Genomic DNA, 17,194 nt, shown 5'->3' on the forward strand with positions numbered 1-17,194 from the left:
TATAGTAAAAATGCAATGTGCATTTAACTAAAGACAAAATGTGGGCTTTTAATCAATAGTTAGTACTTCATTACATTTGGACATATGACACCATACAAAATACCATTATTCTCATATCTCATTTTCCTAATTATCCTCATAAGTTAAAGTTAGATAGAGATGAATCTTGATGAGTTTGTGGCAACTACGTACTACGCAAAGTTCTGTGAAATCTGTCCAAAATTCGCAAACTTTTGCCATCCAGACTGCAAACTGGGTCAAATGTCTGGGAAAAGGTTGTGTAGTGTATTCCAGAATGTTAAACAATGTAAAACAAAGTCACAGGGTAATAAAGGTCAAACAAAGTTCAATCAGAACAGAGCTGCAAGTTGGTTCTGATTGGTAGACTAGTGTCTACCCAGCTGTTGGGGCTCTGAATCACACTTGACCACACGCTGATCTCATCTTCAGTCGAGTCCATCCAGCAGACGGCCTGACCGTAACTCACACCTGGAACATACGAACACAGTCTTAACGCTCAGCTATGTGTATATGCTAAGAACATTACATTCAAACCTGTGTTACCTGAGCCTGTGCTGAGTCGTACTCCACCCAAACAGCTGGAGGGATGTGGACTCCAGACCGTTATCTCTGCACAGGCCTGAATAAGGTCACTAGACTGAAAACCGTCATAAACCATGGTGTGGTTGAACACTGGGTTGACAGATCCTCGCACTACTCGAGACTGCTGGCCACTGATGCCACTTTCATCTGGTAATACCACACTGGACAAACACACACACACACACACACCATACTGATGTGCTCATGAAAATAACTACAACAAAAATCAAACAGCAAACTACTATGAATGTGCACACGCACCTTTTTACATATGTATTGGGTGCGCCACGTTTTGTGGGAAGTAGACCAACAATCTCCCTTAACCAAATATGGAGCTCACCAGTCGGTGGAAAACCACTTCCTACAGCCACAAAATATTTTTTGGAAATAAATAGAGCTGCACAATAAATCAAAATAACATTTAAATCACAATATGGCTTAGTAAAATCACTAAAGACTTGTATTATCCTGATGAATAGCAACATTTTCGTGGACTATTTTTCTGCATTTTATCAGATCTGTTCTCGACTAAACAGCAAGTACTATATTTTCTACCAAAAAAAAAGCTTTTTTTAATCATTTTCAAATATTAATTCATGTTAAGAAATTATTTGAATAAAAAAATTATTTACATTTCATTACGTAGTAACATATTTCTGTCTCATTTTTTATATTTAGTTAACAGTAATGATAATAGTAATAAGTATCAAAACAATGAAAAAAAAAAAGACAATATAACAAACATTTCTGCCTGTTTTTAACAATGCATGACCACATTTTTTGATCAAATTAATATAATATACTTACTAAAAAGAGAAAATATTTAATTTGTTTACCTTCATTGCTGTGAGTGTGGAAGTGTTTATTGCAATATCAACATAATATCTCAGGGGGTACAAGAAAATATTTTACCTGATAAAAATTGCTCTACTAACTTTTGATCTGCAATCTTTTATTAATGAGAGAATGGGTCTGTGTCTTATCTTGTCACTTATCAATGGCCCTGCATATAAATGCAGATATAGATTGTAAATCTGAAGCGTCTGATCAGACTCACCCTCTGAACCTGGAGGTACAAACTTAATCGAGAAGAGAACAGTTCCTCTGCTGATGATGTCATCTGGACTTAACTTAACCTACATTAAGAAAAAGACTCATGATGAGAATCTCATACTAACAGGTTTAGTTTACTACAGACACTATTTTCTTAAATGGGCTTACTCTTGGCTGGAGGTTGTGCCAGGTTGGTTGGCTCTGGCTCCAGTCCCACTGAGCCAGCCTCACTTCCACCTCCCCCAGGAAGAGGTTTCTCCTCATCCTCTCCATGTGCCAGACTGACATACTCAACACACGAGCCTGGAGGTCCAGTCTCCGCACTTTGTACTGGTACAGACATTTCATGGTTGAAAGACGATGCAAAATGCAAATTTGAGCTCTTTCAAATGAAAAAAAAAAAAAAAAAAAAACATGCCAGTGCCTTTGTTTTGTCTTAAGATGCACACCAGTTTTTTAAGGCAGTTTTTAAAAATTTAAATGTCCTAATTGAATTACAGCCTGATCCTGGCTTACGCTAAGCCCCGTCTATGCAACTGGGCCTAGGTTTGATAATGCAGTTAGGAATATGCATTAGCAGTTTGTGAAATAATAAACTATTTAGAACTTACTTTCATGGTTTCATCGTAGACCGGATTTAATGTTTTCCTCCTCACTGCAGTTTTTTTCTTACTGCGGGATGTGTTGTCAGGGAGAAGGTAAACTTTAACATATCTGTGTTTAAAAGAAGGATAAAAACAAACTGAAATGAGTGATAGCAAAGAATGTATAAAAAGATTTTCATTTCAAATAAATGTTGTTTTAAACTTTCTGTTCATCAAAACAACACTGAAAATGCGTCACGGTTTCCTTAGATGTATTAAACACTACTGTTGTTTTCAAATTATAATATGAAATATATAATATTTGCATGCCTGCTTTCATAAATAAGTGAAAATGAAAATGACTACGGTCAAGTTTACTTACGGGTCTGATCGATTTTTGCGGGCCGACGCAAGATCTTGGCAGCGTATTATGTGCACATGAAGCTCCTCTTTCTTGACGTCATACTGCAACGAGAACTGGATCCTCCCTGATACTACAACATCTCCGAAATCACCCACACTGTACAGGCTCATCAAACTGCCATTCATCTACCCACAAAGAACCCGGGCCGTTTACAACTTCAAAACTCCACTGGTACAGAAGCTCAAGTGTTGTGCTCGTGAGTGCATCTTACCATATGATGGGAGGTCAAGCTGCTAACTGACCCAAACCTAGTATAGCCTAGTTCAGTGCTGCCTGAGTCCATGTCCCCCTCTGAATCGATCTACGGAAACACACACACGATATTAAACGGTTTTCAGGGATGTGTGTATCTGAAAACTTGGCTTTGTCAAACATACCTTTAGAGTCGGTGATGTACTCGGCAAAATTGTCCTCTCGTTGTCTTCTCCAACACTTTCTGGAACATGAAGAAAAAGCCAAGTGAGCAGAGCGGAGTGGACTTGACATGCATTTATATTTTGTCGATTGACATTTATCAGGCGATTTGACACAAGTGTTTACCTTTAAGACAATTTTCTTGTGCTGCTTTTTTCTGTTCAAAGCAAGAACATTACAAATATATCACATGCGGTAGCACATATTTCACACGCCATGATTTAATGTAAAATGTAAACTGACCTTTGTGATGTGTTTGGTCCTGGATTGTTGTTCAGGGGCAACCACAGGAATGCGACTAATAAGAAATTACCACAAAAAAAGACAGTATAGAATACTTAAACCTATAATTGACAGCAAGTGATATATACATATATCTTTCAAAATGTATGATTCCAGACATATAATAGTTAAAAACTCATGTCTGCATCCTAACATGTTCATACACACGCTTTACACTTGCGTACAAAACTAATAAAAGAGACTCAAAAGAGTTTTCTAATCTATTAGATGTTGAAACAGCATTTTAAAATCACACATATTTGCTTGTTCCTCATTCAAAAATTAAATATGACCAAACACTTCCACATGAATGGATTTGTATACTCATACTAATACACCGAATGTTTAAATCCATTTATTCAGTCCTAAGTAGAGAGATGACACCAAAATTTGCACAAACCTTTGCCCGTTTTCTTCCTGTCTTTCCTTCTCTTTCTGGCTGTTGTCATCCTCTCCTACAATAATGTTGTCCTGCAATTCTCTTTCTGTACTTTTGTCTACCTTCTGCTGCTCATGCAGTTGAGAAGAGTTAGCTTTTTCTTCAGCAAATATTGCAGCAAGATGTATATCTACAGAAATAAAATAATAACTGAGTGCTGGGTGAACAAACACACATATACAAACACTACATTACCGAAATGACTTAGATCATTTTACCTTTTTCTCGCCTCTTACGTCGTATAGAGGCATTAACAACATCAGCTCCCCCTTTCTGATATCTCTTAGCACGCTCTTCATTAAACCAAGCGCCCGAGAGAGAGCGCAGACGGACAGGATCTGACACCGACTGCTGCAGCTTCCTGAAAACACAAACATTTCATCCTGCATCGATCGCATAACTTGTTTTTGCCAAATAGGTTCAGCATTGCATAGGCCTACACACTGACCGTATTCTCCCTTCCTCTTTGTTGCGTAGCTCAGCATCTCTCTGCAGAACTCGGAGTATTACAGTCTGCTCCACCTCAGTCAGGTGACACAGATCCAGGCACGGTTCCCCTTCCATTACAGGCACGCCTCGCACTGATCACACCTGGTCATTAAGATGATTTTAGATGAGATTTGTGAGAAACCACACCCAAGAGTCGCAGGTGGAAAGGTGGGAACTGAAGGAGCTGTGGTAATCACGAATGCACAAATGAGAGAAGAAAAATATACAATTAACAATCAAGGATTGTACTGCATTTACTTCATTTTTAGATTAAATATATAGGCAAAAAACCCGTAAAACTAGGAAAGCAACATAGTTCTTCTATGCACAAACAAGCACAGTTACATAAACATAGTCAACAACATTATGAGAGATTATAAAATTTCCCATGCTTTTTTTTCCCCCAGATTTGTTATACTCCCTTAATTGTTTTAATACCTATTATAGAATAGTTCTTTAGTGCCCCAAATATCATCTTTAAACTGAAATACTACCACACACACCAACTCTCCTACTATAACTCTGTAACATTAAACATAACATAACATTAAATAAAGAAAACCGCGAACCAAATCCATTTGAGCTAAGTTATGTGATACAGGCGGACCAGGCGATGCTTGAATCGCGCACGCGCAGAACAAACAGCGAACAACAAAAGTAAACAAATTACCACTTCACCAAGGCCAAATGTTACATCTGCTTCCACGTACAACACAAACATAAACTTATCAAGATGCCCTTCATATCAGGCTGCTAAAGACTAGTTAAACGTTCAACAGTCGAGGACGAATTAACAGATGGGAGTCGCACCTGTCAAACTCCCTCACTCGAACCAAACTCAGACGTGAAGAAAAAAGAAAGAGAAGAAGCAACTGGTACCGACATAAACAACAAAGTGCAATACCTTTGCCTCATCTCGTGTCGTCTGGCTCGGTCATTCTCGTAGTTTATCGGTGTCGGTTGTTTCTAAGCGCACACACACACACTCACACTCACACACACTCGTTTGTGTCTGATTTGGCAGGACTGGCACTCTCACACCGCCCTCGGGCACAGAGCAAAATACGAACCGGATTCTCACACTTCACCGAGTGTGTACTTATTTTACTAATCACTTTAACACGCTCGCCCCGCGTGCTGTGCATGTCTCTCTCCCCCACCTCTCTCTCCTTCTCGTCATTAGGGCATTGTAGGGTAAAAAAAAAAGGCTGTACTTTTGTGTGGCATTTCAGCAGAAGGGTGTATCGCTTTTCAAGTTTTTCTTGTAATTTGGGGCACATTGGATGACATTTTTTTTAAATCAAAGTTTTTGGTGTGTGAAGGCGTGGCTCGTATCTAATGTAATGTTCACGTGTTTTTCTTTTTGTTAGTTACCTATGTACTATCTTCAGTTAACTTATTAAACTTATTAAAAATGTAAAGAATTGATTGTGTCTTAATAAAATAAAGATTAATAAAGCTCAGTTAATTTTTTTAAATGATGCATAATGACAGCATTGTTTGGGAAATTCTTTTATATTTTAAACCTAGTTTATATTTTATTTATTTTTTTGTCTAGGAGAGAGAAGTGTTCAATTTGTGTATGCATATCACTCCTGTCTGTTACACTCAGTTCCGGTTTGGAGCCTCTATAAGCCCACACCTACTAAACACACATTGACACACTTTCAAAGGATTATAACAACACCGGGCAGACACAGACACTTAGATGCTCAAGCTGTAGCTAAGCATTGTTCTTTGGGCCATTCGTGACAGCTTTAGCGCTATTCCTATTTGCTGTGATTGAAGGAACATCATCGGGAACATATCAGAACAAACACGCTCAAATCATGAAGAAAACATTCAAAGCTCAAAAGTTCATCAGTGTTATGCTCGGATAACAAACTTCCATTTCAGCATCACATCTCAGCTCGTCGATCCACAAACTAAAACCTTAACTTAAATCAGGAAGAAGAAATTTAAGTCATGGTACTACGAGCAAGATTCATGTAAAGCAATTTCTTATAAAATAGCAATTTAGGGAAATACTGAAATGACACTTTGGGGGTTGGAATGTGTTTATTCAATTTTAATTTTTTTTTTACAAAGCAATGTTTTGCACATTTGTATCACTCCAGAGTCTTACAAACAACTTACAAAAGACCTGTACAAAAAAAGACAAATCATATTTAAACACAATTTTGCACACTCACACATGCACACACCTCTCAGACAAAACATCTAAAGTCAACAACATCACTGAGTGACACTTCACTGGAAAATTCAGCATCTTTATACCCTTCCTATTTATAATAGACGACCACAAGACAACCAATCACAACCCTCCATCCCTGAGTCCAGCCTCATAACTCGTCATGAGTGGCTGCTTCATCTGCCTTTAGTTTAAACTCGTCCTCTGTGATTCGTCCATCCTTGTTGCGGTCCTGATTATCGTACATATTCTCTATGATGCGCTGCCGGTCAAAACCTGGTGCCAGACGACCTTTGCCCTCTTCTACCTGCAGGAGGATGTAATCTGAAAACTGTATGGAAGGGACACACAATGGAGAAATTAGCTTAATAAACATTTTTAAGATGCCAGGCGCTCACGGTATAAATCAGCAGCATACCTCAGTAGTGTCCACTTGTGCGTCTTTGTTTTTGTCCATCTCACTGAATAGGTTGGGTGAGACATCGCTGTTCCACACAAACATGTAGCCTTCAGGAAGACCTTCCTCCAGGTCCACCAACTCAACATCAAACACCAGCACGGCACTTCCAGGGACCTCCCCATCTGAGCAAGAAATAGCGCTTAATCACCTATTTTTGTGAAATATATGAACTAAATATACTAGCATACTACTCTTACTATAATTGCCACAGAAAAACATGACAGAAACAGTAAAATTCTTAAGAGACTTTTACTAGATAAGCAAAATGACTTGTTTCCAGGTGACAAAAATACTTTACTTACCCCACTGGCAGATAGATATTTTGACTTGCTTTAAGCACAATGCACTTAATTTAGTCCTTTTGCATATCTAGTAAAAGTATCTTGATGTAAGAATTTTTTGATATTTCGACCAGAAACAAAACAAAAATACTAAGTAAGATAAGCCCTGGTTTAGTTATTTAGGTTATTAGAAGAATGTGGCTCCCTCTGGTGGGGCCACCGTAAATTGCAATTAAAAATCCAGTACAACTAAGCATCGCCTTAACATTTTTATCATTAACATAACGTTTGAACACTTTGATACATTACACACATACAACATAACATTTTAATTTGACAAATAAAAGGCCTCTGCTATCTTGCTCTGAGGATAAAAAGTGTTTCCTGCACAAACACACAGTGTGAGTTGTGACCAGTTCCTATGAGCCGGTTCTTGAATTCTGCACAACCAGAAATAAAATAAAACTAAGGTCACATTTCTTTTGAATGTTTAAATTAGCGTTAACTTACAGCAAGCAATTCACGTGTTAAAGTATTTATTAATCTTTAATAAAAATGCAAATGTTCAATGTATGTTTATGTTGGCTGAGGTGCATTAAATAATATTACCGGATATTTTGATGAATGTATTATTAAATATTTAGGAAAAGGTACATAAACATTAATACAAAAATTGTTTTAATTAAAAAAAAAAACCTAATTGTTAGTTGTAGTTAACTAATGTTATTGTAAAGTCTTACCCAATAACTCTTATGGAGACAGCTGTTTTTATAAAGCATTCAAAAGGACCAAAATCACCACACAAAATCACTAGTAGTTAACTGGTCTAAATCAGGATGGCATTTATCACATTTGAAGTAAAAGTACTTGATGAAGATACTATGTTTGTAGAGCATGCACTCAGTATCTCATTTTTAACCAGGCTTTTGCATATGAACTCTTCATATATATATATATATGATGAGTTATATATATATATATATATATACACCATTTGCTTTTGTGTCTGTGAAAGGATGTCTTACCTACTCCCCTCTCTCCGTAGGCAAGGTGAGGTGGAATGACTAGCCTGCGCTTCTCTCCGACACACATTCCTGTAAGGCCTTGTTCCATGCCTATGACCACCTGTCCAGTCCCCAGAACCACATCATACGTCTTACCATAGGAGTGCCTGCAGTTACAAACCGACGAGAGGGAAAACACGAATTACATAAATATATAACCGATATATGATAAAACAGTTGATAGCAATGTGGAATTAAACGCATGCCAAAACACCAGCATACAAAAAATAGAATAACTGCAACGCACGTGGAGCCGATGTAAGTGCCGTCCATGAGAGTGGCGTTGTAGTGGTATTTGACAAAGTCACCGCGTTTGGCAATGTAGGTGCATTTCTCCGGCTTCACACTGGTGACCTCAACTGTATCAGATGGGTTGTGGAAATCAATAACGTGGACATCAAACACCAGCACAGCTGAGCCAGGGATCTTCGTTCCTGTATGAGGAGATAGAAGAGATTAGTACTAAGATAAAAGTTAACCTCGTGTGCTTTTGACTGTAAAAGGACTCATCGGCACACACCTGTGCCCTCTTCTCCATACGCCAGGTGAGGTGGGATAACAATCCTCCTGTGCTCTCCAACACACACTCCTAGAAGTCCTTGGTCCATGCCGGCGATCACATAGCCTTTACCGATGTAAGTGTCATATGTGCGATTCCTCGAGTAACTGAAACACAAACAAAAGCGTAAGTGCACTGTGTATCACTAAAAAAACATTTCTGTTCCAGTCGAGGGGTTTTACCTGGAGTCAAAGAATGTGCCGTCCAGCAGGGATCCGTTATAATGGTAACGCATGAAGTCTCCTACATCGCTCTTGCGCGGACAGAGATCTGGAAGGCTTTGCACCTCTACTGAGATTTCATCTTTGGGGTTATGAAGGTCCAGCAGAACCACATCAAACACCAGAGAAGCCTGACTGGGGATGTCACTTCCTGTAAGTGGAGATATTTGGATGATATAACTCTTGCATGCACAAATATTGTTAGTATATGTTTTTAATAAATTGACACCCACCATCTCCATTCTCTCCATAGCCAAGGAAAGGTGGCAGAGTGATTATGCGTTTTTCACCCACGCACATTCCCAAAAGGCCCTGGTCCATTCCCGCAATGAGCCAGCCAATCCCCACGTAAGTGTCATAAGTGCGCATACGTGTATGACTGCAAATGAAAGAATCGGAAATATTAATTGGAAAATGCATCAAATTCAGACATCCACACATTTGTTATAATATCAATATTCTTTTCTTAATTAACAGTACATAAATAAATAATCATAAGATTAAGATTAAGGCCTATTTATGTCACAAAATTAAATATCTTAATGTTTAATTCTATGTGTTTCAATTATTTATGAACGATTCTTAGATGACTCCTTTAAAAACATTTTATTAATATTTCACATATGCCATGGACACGTTATTGTGCTGTTAGTTCTGGTTCTCAAACCTAATTGGTCAAGAGGTCCAAAAGCATATAAAGACCTAATACATACTACAAAAAATCTATTATAAATATTATACTCATTATAGTACTGTTAGATGTATTATTTATTTATCCGTTTTTTATATTTATCGCAATCAATGTTTTTCTTATATTCTATTATTTAATTTTAGCATTTTTTAAAATTATTATATATATATTTAATTATACAAACTAAAATAAAAATTAAAATAATTATTAATACCAGTAGGTGGAGACATTCTTTTTTATCGAAAATAAAATTATTAATAATAGGGATTATTTGTAGGTCTTTCTGTATTTACATGATTACACCAGTAGGTGGAGACATTCTTTTTTTAATCGCCCTATTATTTAATTTTAGCGTTTTTTAATTATTATTATATATTTAATTATACAAATAAATCTTTTATTAGTGATAGGGATTTTGTGGCTCTTCCTGTATTTACATGATTACACCAGTAGGTGGAGACATTCTGTTTTATCCCCCCTTTTCTAGGTTCACATGAGCCATCTCACCTGGAGTCAAACAGCGTGCCATCGAGCAGAGTACCATTGTAGTGGTAACGGACGTAATCAGACACTTGTACAGTGCGTCCACAGCTCTCTGGCTTGTGGTAGGTCTTTATCTGCACCTTGTCCTCTGAGTTCCAAATGTCCAACATCAGCACATCAAAGTGAAGGACGGAGTCCGGGGGGATTATGTCACCTGACAAAGAAGGACGTAGAAATACTGTGAGAAATTAAAACCGAACCAGCTCGGCAGCTTTTAAATCTTCCCTCTGAAGCTACTCAAAAGAAGGACACTAAATGCTCTAGTCTTTGTGCTTACTATAAAGGCTGCATTATTAGTAGTAGGTTGCCGACTACAATAGAAAGGGGAGGTGTTCCACGCCGTGTGTTGCACATATCACTGAAAGAGCTGATCAGGAGATGGATGAGCCTCAGATTAATTCTAAATGAATCTGTTGTGCATGTGTGCAGTTGTTTGTGGCTCCTGCAGCTGAATTGGGCAGACACACACATCTTCACAACTAGTTCTGACAAGTGGACATGGCTCAACATTCTTTGGGAGTTCACACCCCAGTCTGTTCAACTTCCCCTCTCTCTCTCTCTCTCTCTCTCTCTCTTTTGCATGCTCCTTTGACTCAGCAGGAGTTCAGGGGAATCATGGGTATTGTAGGTCTCACTGAGTTTCTCGCATTGGCATGTTACCAAGTGGTATGTGGCTATTTACATGTAAATTAGATTCACACGTTAAGTGGTAAATAGAGAGCTGTGTTTTTAAAAAGTGTGTTTACCATAACCGTTCTTTCCGTAAGCAAGCTGTGGAGGGATCTTGATCATCCATCGTTCATTTACGCACATGCCCACTAAAGCTTTGTCCATCCCAGCAATCAACTGTTTCCGGCCAACAAACACATTATAGGTGGTGCTACGGTCATAACTGCAAATAAACACATAAACAAACATTAGTAAAAATATCTTTAAAACTTTCAAGTTTATAAGATATACACATAAAATATGACGTTTTGGAGAATATATATTTTTTGCTTTTTAAAAAAATGCATTTGAATTCTTTTTTGTATTTTAATGTAAATATGTGAAAATTGGTTAAAAACAATAAACTGAAATTAAAACATTTATCTCACACAATTTTCTTCTCATTTCTGTTTTTTTTTTAATTCTTCATGAAAATTCAATTAAATCAAAACAAGTCAGCGCAATAATAATTTTGTGCAATAATACAATTGCAATTAAAAAAATATGTATTAACTAACAATTTAATTAATTAAATCTAGAGTGAATTTTTTTTTTGTGAAATAATTTTTACTCACAAACCGCTAATCAATTTTTCAAATAATTACAAAGAAACTTCATGTAAATCCGAATTAAACATGATATTTTACAGAAGAATGACTAACTAACTAACTAACTAACAGCACTTTCTTGTAAAATATGCTCCAATGATCTTTGATTTATTCAAATTATTCACATTTGAAATTCATTTAAAAAAATGTTAAGCATTAAGAGAATTACATCCATTCACCACACTTCATTCATTCATTCATTCATTGGTTCACTCGGTCACTTGCACATTCATTCATGTAGGCTATTCATGCACCGACTTCTGCGATCATTCTATGTTAAAATGTACAAACGATCCGCTTGTCTTAAATCAGCTGTAATAGTATATGAAGTGCTTTCAAAGAAGTAAAACTGTTCATGATTCATAGCGACCGAGCGAGCCCCATCTGCTCTGCCTGCGTGGCTGCGAGCTCCGCAGACCGTAAACCCTACAAACGCAAATGGCTTCAGGCCAGGTGAGAAGATGAACAATGGAGGTCGAGCGTTCATTTTGCACTAACCTAGAGTCAAACTTTTTCCCGTCGGGGAACATGCCGATGTAATGATAGCGGACGAAGTCTCCAGACTTGACCGTGCGGTCGCAGCGCTCCGGAGTGAACGTCTTCTCGATCGCGATGTCATCTAACGGTACCGGCGGCGCGTTGCACGCCACGAATGTCACTAGGAACGCCAGGAGAAGCATCCGAACCGTTAACCGTATCATCTTCCGTCTGTGTTTCGCGAAGGTTGTCGTCGCTGCTCTCGGGCGCTGCAGCAGTTTCCTTCAACCCTCCCCGCGCGCTGGAGTTAAGAGAGGAAGTGTGTAGACGTGGTGGATGGATCTTCAAACTCCCTCGAACTTCTTCCTACGGCCCCGGAGTCATTTTACACGGAGAATGCGCAGGAAACGGTTCCGTTTTGCAGGGAAAATGCGGAAATGAAGGCCTAGAGGCTGGAATGCTTTCTACGTGGCACGGAGAGGGGCGGCTCGCGCTTCGTGATGGGGGTTTAAGAGCATGTAATTATAGAGGGCCCACCGTACTGTGCAACAGGCCCATTAAAGCTTCACATTCGTCAGAGCAGATCACACAATGCGTCTCTTTATTATAATTAAGTGCATTTTGAATTATGCATGTGTTATAGAATGTCGGAAACAAATTACACTCGAACGCATCCATTCGCCTTCGTTTCATTCATGTTTTATTTCGCAGTGTGAATAATGCGCTAATAAATCCGAACTTTTAAAATGATAAGATGGGCTGCACACGCCTGCTTTTGTACTCATGCATCTATATAATGAAGCATTTTGCATGCGTTTTACACGCGTTTCGACATAAATATTTTAAAGGGACAAAGTGGGATTAAACTGTTCTGGTTATGCAACTGCTTACAGCAGCCATGAAAAAATGTTCAGGAATCAAGAGGTTGTAAACTTTGCCTAACAAGCGCTATGTGATGAATATACCGCTTTTGCCGTTCAAACTTCAAAGTAGAATGCTACCGGTGGGATTTGACGAATGAATAAATATATGTTAGTAAATCACTGCAATGTTTTTTTAGCTGCATGGGGGAAGGGTGCGTCCTGACTGACTTTGGGGACGTGGAGTGGCCGCGGAGCGGGCGGGTCTTGTGCTCTCGCGCTCCTGCGTACTTTGGGAATCCCGTGCGGGACCATGGCCTCCTCGTCGCGCTGCCTCCGGCTCGCCTTCCTTTTATTTAGTTTTTCCGTTTGCGTTCTCGCGCAGTATGAGAAATACAACTTTCGCAGTTTCCCACGGCACGAGCTCATGCCCCTGGACTCGGCGTACCGACACGCTTTAGACCAGTACAGTGAGGAGAAGTGGCCCGAGAGCGTGGAGTTTCTGGAGATGAGTCTCCGGCTGTACCGGCTGCTCCGGGACAGCGAGGCCTTCTGTAACCTCAACTGCAGCACGGTGCGCCTCGACGACGAGACGCGCTTCAGCGACTTCCCCGAACTGCAGGCCTTCGGGAACGTGATGAAGCGAGCCCAGTGTCTGAAGCGATGCAAGCAGGGCTTACCTGCCTTCAGACAGACGCTCCCCAGCCGCGAAACCGTCGAGGAGTTTGAGAAACGAGAGCCCTACAAGTACCTGCAGTTTGCTTACTTCAAAGTGAGTCTGCTGCGAAACATTAACTTTCTCTCAATGCATCAATGATTATTTATGAAGTTGGTTTAAGGGTGAGTGTTTTGCAATACTGTTACATGGTAATAGATGCAGATGGTTCACACCAAAAAAACACAGTTACATAGTATGATATCTGCTCTTTTTCTTTGTGTAGATTGTACTAGATGGTAATACCATGGTACTAACCATCACAATACATGGTTTTTCAAAGTATGCTACTTTAATGAATGCTATAACGCGTGGTGCATTGTTTAAGTACTTGTGGAAAATCCATAATATTGCCAAAATACCATGTCAAAAGAATAATATACTATGGCGAATAACATATATGGTACATGCAGCCTGTGGTAATATGGTACTTAATAATTAGTAGTCCTGCCATTTTTAGTACAGTGATTTGTTGGAATATTTTATGTGCAGTGTTTTGGTTTGAAAATGTCTGACAACATGGAGCATTGTGAATTATTCCAGAGTGATAATTTGGCCAAAGCTGTATCTGCAGCGTACACGTTCCTCTTGAAGCATCCCGATGATGAGATGATGCAGAGAAACATGAACTATTACAAGAGTTTACCTGGAGCTGATGAACATATGAAAGACCTGGAGACCAAGTCATATGAGGTGAGAAAACGCTGAATAAAAGGAAATCAAATCCTTTCCTAATCCTCTTGTCAGTGTTCCTTCAGAGCTGCTGCCATTTAAGCGAAATGGGGTCAAACTAAATGCAAAAAAATCCTGTTTTCAATTTTTTTTTTCTTTCATATATGCCGATAGTATTACTACAAATGTGCATTAAAAGATATGCAGAAATATACATAACATAAGAACATTGTTTAAAAGTTTAAGGGCAGTATGATTCTTATTTTTTGATCAGGATGCAATAAATGATCAAATGCAATTTATATTTGTTTCAAATAAACTGCATTCTTCATAACACTACTCTTTATAAAAGAATCAACAGCTTTTAGCACTGATCATAATAAATGTTTCCTGACCACCAAGTCAACATATAAGAATGGTTTCTGAAGAATGTGACACTAAAGCTTTGCCATCACAGGAATAAATAACATTTTAAAATCTATAAAATTTGAAACTTAGAAAATCAGAAAGGTCATTTAAGTTCTAACAAAATTACTTATTTACGGTAATTTAGAGCAAATGAATGCAGCTTTGGAGAGCTTAAGAGACCTATTTTAAAAACATTACCTTTTTTAGCAGTTGTGAGTATATAACATATATCTGTGATAATATATGTGTACATTTGTGCAGTCCGAGCTCAGGTAAAAGTATCCAACGTGTCTGTTGAAAACAGAGTTGTAGTTTACAGTTACATATGGTTAACACCGGTCCTTTTTCTTTCAGACACTGTTCATTCGGGCCGTCCGGGCGTACAATGGTGATAACTTCAGAACATCAGTGTCAGATATGGAGCTGGCACTGAGAGATTTTTTCAAAGTGTATGATGAGTGCATCGCAGCGTCAGAGGGATCCAGGCAGATCAAAGACTTCAAAGACTTTTACCCATCCGTTGCAGGTTGGCATATACCTGCTGCTCCTTATCATGTCTGCCTCCGAAATCCTTTGTAACTTCAGCTGAAACACACCTGTTCTTGTCTTCAGATCATTACGCAGAGGTTCTGGAGAGAAAAGTTCGCTGTGAGAGTGATCTCACGCCGATTGTAGGTGGATTTGTTGTTGAGAAATTTGTGGCAACCATGTACCACTACCTCCAGTTTGCTTATTATAAATGTAAGTCTAGAAAGTTCTGCATACACGACAACTTGTGTGATCTACAAATGTGAATAACTGATATATAAAACATACGCGTCCGTTCACAAGTTTCTCTCCTTTATTTTGACACAGTGAATGATCTGAAGAACGCTGTACCGTGTGTGGCCAGCTACATGCTCTTTGACCCCAGTGATGAGGTGATGAAGAATAATGTCGAGTATTATCGGTTCCACAGAGAAAAATTTGGTCTGGCCGATGAGGATTTCTTCCCTAGAGCGGTGGGTGTCTCACATCGTGGTAAATAATGAATAAATGCGTTTATTTTCGTTGGTGCTGTACTCATAATGCATCCTCACATGACAGGAAGCAGTACGGTACCACAATCAGACCACGCTACAGCTGCAGATGCTAGAGTTCGCCAAACAGAAGTTACAGTCAGATGATGAGGTGGGAGCTGAGAGTGTTTGTGCACGGGTTATTTGGATGCTTGTTGAATATGAAGGGGTTTTTCATGTGTTTGGAGCAGTGCTGAATGCTTGTAGTGTGAGTTTTGGTCACTTGGGTGCGCGCTACGCTTACAGATTCATTCAGAACCTTTCACTCTGAGCCACACCGCCCTCTAGTGGCCGATAAATGAACGCGTTTATATGCTTATTACATTACACTGTATGTTACTATTGATACTGTTTATACTTTTTTTCACAAGTTCTAGTAATTGTGTTTTTCGTCATTCGTTTTCAAGTTAAATGAAAATGAGAAATTTGCGTTAGCTAATTGTAATAACACTGGTGCCATGATCGCAGATAAACGCAGATTACATTTTACATGAACACGTTTTCTCCCTAACTCTTTCTCCAACCATTTTTCTCTTTCAGGGTGAAGTCTTAGAGTTTCTTGATGAATATCTCGTTGCTGAGGATGAATAAGAAAATGATTTGCACTGAAACGAAAACATTGTGAAAAAGACCATAAAGTTTTCTCCAGCCCGTACCATTTTTGTTTTTGTATTTATTTTAGGGGTTGGTGATTGGAAGAGTTGATATCTTTTAACTGTACGCATCTGTACTTACATTTACACATGTAAGTACAGAGTATGCACCACAAGCCAAAAGATTTTAATTTTAGTCCCTGTCAATTTTACTGTATGTCAGAGAAAGCAAAGATGTGTTTTTATTTTGTTGTTGGATTGCTTTTGTATGCTGAATACAACCCGAGCAACGTTGAACCATGTGAAGATATCCAAGCAGAATTGAGCCCCAAGAACTGGTTAAACACTGAAAATGTTTTTTTGTGGGTTTTTTTTGGCTGATTGTTACAGATGTGGATGCTGTTGCAATAAATAATATGGATGAAAACGCTTAAAACCCACTACTTTTGTGCTCTGAAAAACTGGCTAATTCATTCTCTGTATTTGTTTTATTTTAATTAATTTTCGTTTCCTCAAGTGGTACAATATCTTTGTACAATCCTCCTTCTGGTGCAAAAATTGTGTATTTCAAAAGAACCGACTTTAAGATTTTGAGCTTAACAATTTTTGGTTATGCCAAGCCTCACACAATCTGTTTGGACCAAATGTCTGCACTAATATGTTCGTTGTTGATAACTTCACAAATGTTCACTTGGCTATTATTCAAAATATGTGTAAAATGGTGCTGCTTAGAAGAACTCAAACAAACATGTCTATTTCAAAGGCTGAACCAGTATTGCCTGCTCTTAAAAGCAGTA

General features: G+C 38.5%; 3 protein-coding genes across 4 annotated transcripts; 1 reads left to right on the forward strand and 2 right to left on the reverse strand.

Moving 5' to 3' along the window:
• Positions 1 to 28: 28 nt before the first annotated feature.
• On the reverse strand, positions 29 to 5,358 carry sytl1 (synaptotagmin-like 1). Of its 2 annotated transcripts, none has more exons than XM_043217167.1 (15): positions 5,193 to 5,358; positions 4,248 to 4,390; positions 4,018 to 4,160; positions 3,761 to 3,929; positions 3,322 to 3,376; positions 3,205 to 3,235; positions 3,042 to 3,100; positions 2,876 to 2,965; positions 2,623 to 2,789; positions 2,268 to 2,370; positions 1,825 to 1,986; positions 1,661 to 1,739; positions 865 to 964; positions 565 to 764; positions 29 to 489 (listed from the first exon to the last, which is right to left on the reverse strand). In XM_043217167.1, exons 2-15 carry the CDS (start codon positions 4,361 to 4,363, stop codon positions 347 to 349), a joined length of 1,617 nt encoding a protein of 538 aa, XP_043073102.1. In that variant the 5' UTR covers positions 4,364 to 4,390; positions 5,193 to 5,358; the 3' UTR covers positions 29 to 346. The 2 variants fall into 2 exon arrangements, with proteins under 2 accessions (XP_043073102.1, XP_043073101.1); XM_043217166.1 differs by having other exon boundaries at positions 4,248 to 4,472.
• Positions 5,359 to 6,334: 976 nt separating this feature from the next.
• Positions 6,335 to 12,491, reverse strand: fkbp9 (FKBP prolyl isomerase 9). Its single transcript, XM_043218327.1, has 10 exons — positions 12,113 to 12,491; positions 11,045 to 11,190; positions 10,263 to 10,452; positions 9,298 to 9,443; positions 9,026 to 9,215; positions 8,805 to 8,950; positions 8,532 to 8,718; positions 8,246 to 8,391; positions 6,898 to 7,061; positions 6,335 to 6,810 (listed from the first exon to the last, which is right to left on the reverse strand). The coding sequence occupies exons 1-10, from the start codon at positions 12,313 to 12,315 to the stop codon at positions 6,631 to 6,633; spliced, it is 1,698 nt and encodes a 565-aa protein (XP_043074262.1). The 5' UTR covers positions 12,316 to 12,491; the 3' UTR covers positions 6,335 to 6,630.
• Positions 12,492 to 13,123: 632 nt separating this feature from the next.
• Positions 13,124 to 16,829, forward strand: LOC122324110 (cartilage associated protein). Its single transcript, XM_043218328.1, has 7 exons — positions 13,124 to 13,723; positions 14,210 to 14,359; positions 15,101 to 15,272; positions 15,359 to 15,487; positions 15,602 to 15,747; positions 15,833 to 15,916; positions 16,345 to 16,829. The coding sequence occupies exons 1-7, from the start codon at positions 13,265 to 13,267 to the stop codon at positions 16,393 to 16,395; spliced, it is 1,191 nt and encodes a 396-aa protein (XP_043074263.1). The 5' UTR covers positions 13,124 to 13,264; the 3' UTR covers positions 16,396 to 16,829.
• The last annotated feature ends 365 nt before the right edge of the window (positions 16,830 to 17,194 follow it).

The sequence above is a fragment of the Puntigrus tetrazona genome, chromosome 19, assembly GCF_018831695.1.
Source record: "Puntigrus tetrazona isolate hp1 chromosome 19, ASM1883169v1, whole genome shotgun sequence".
In the NCBI taxonomy this organism is placed as follows: Eukaryota; Metazoa; Chordata; class Actinopteri; order Cypriniformes; family Cyprinidae; genus Puntigrus; species Puntigrus tetrazona.

Coding starts and splice junctions, on each gene's coding strand:
- sytl1 (XM_043217167.1), bottom strand. CDS start 4,363: ATGGAAGGGGAACCGTGCCTGGATCTGTGTCACCTGACTGAGGTGGAG. Junction 2,371..2,622: donor CGCAAAAATCGATCAGACCC/GTAAGTAAACTT, acceptor TTTTAAACACAG/ATATGTTAAAGTTTACCTTC. Junction 1,987..2,267: donor TCTACGATGAAACCATGAAA/GTAAGTTCTAAA, acceptor TGTCTGTACCAG/TACAAAGTGCGGAGACTGGA.
- LOC122324110 (XM_043218328.1), top strand. CDS start 13,265: ATGGCCTCCTCGTCGCGCTGCCTCCGGCTCGCCTTCCTTTTATTTAGT. Junction 15,488..15,601: donor CCAGTTTGCTTATTATAAAT/GTAAGTCTAGAA, acceptor ATTTTGACACAG/TGAATGATCTGAAGAACGCT. Junction 15,748..15,832: donor AGGATTTCTTCCCTAGAGCG/GTGGGTGTCTCA, acceptor CTCACATGACAG/GAAGCAGTACGGTACCACAA.
- fkbp9 (XM_043218327.1), bottom strand. CDS start 12,315: ATGATACGGTTAACGGTTCGGATGCTTCTCCTGGCGTTCCTAGTGACA. Junction 9,444..10,262: donor GGCACGCTGTTTGACTCCAG/GTGAGATGGCTC, acceptor TTTCATTTGCAG/TCATACACGTATGCGCACTT. Junction 9,216..9,297: donor CTATGGAGAGAATGGAGATG/GTGGGTGTCAAT, acceptor CTCCACTTACAG/GAAGTGACATCCCCAGTCAG.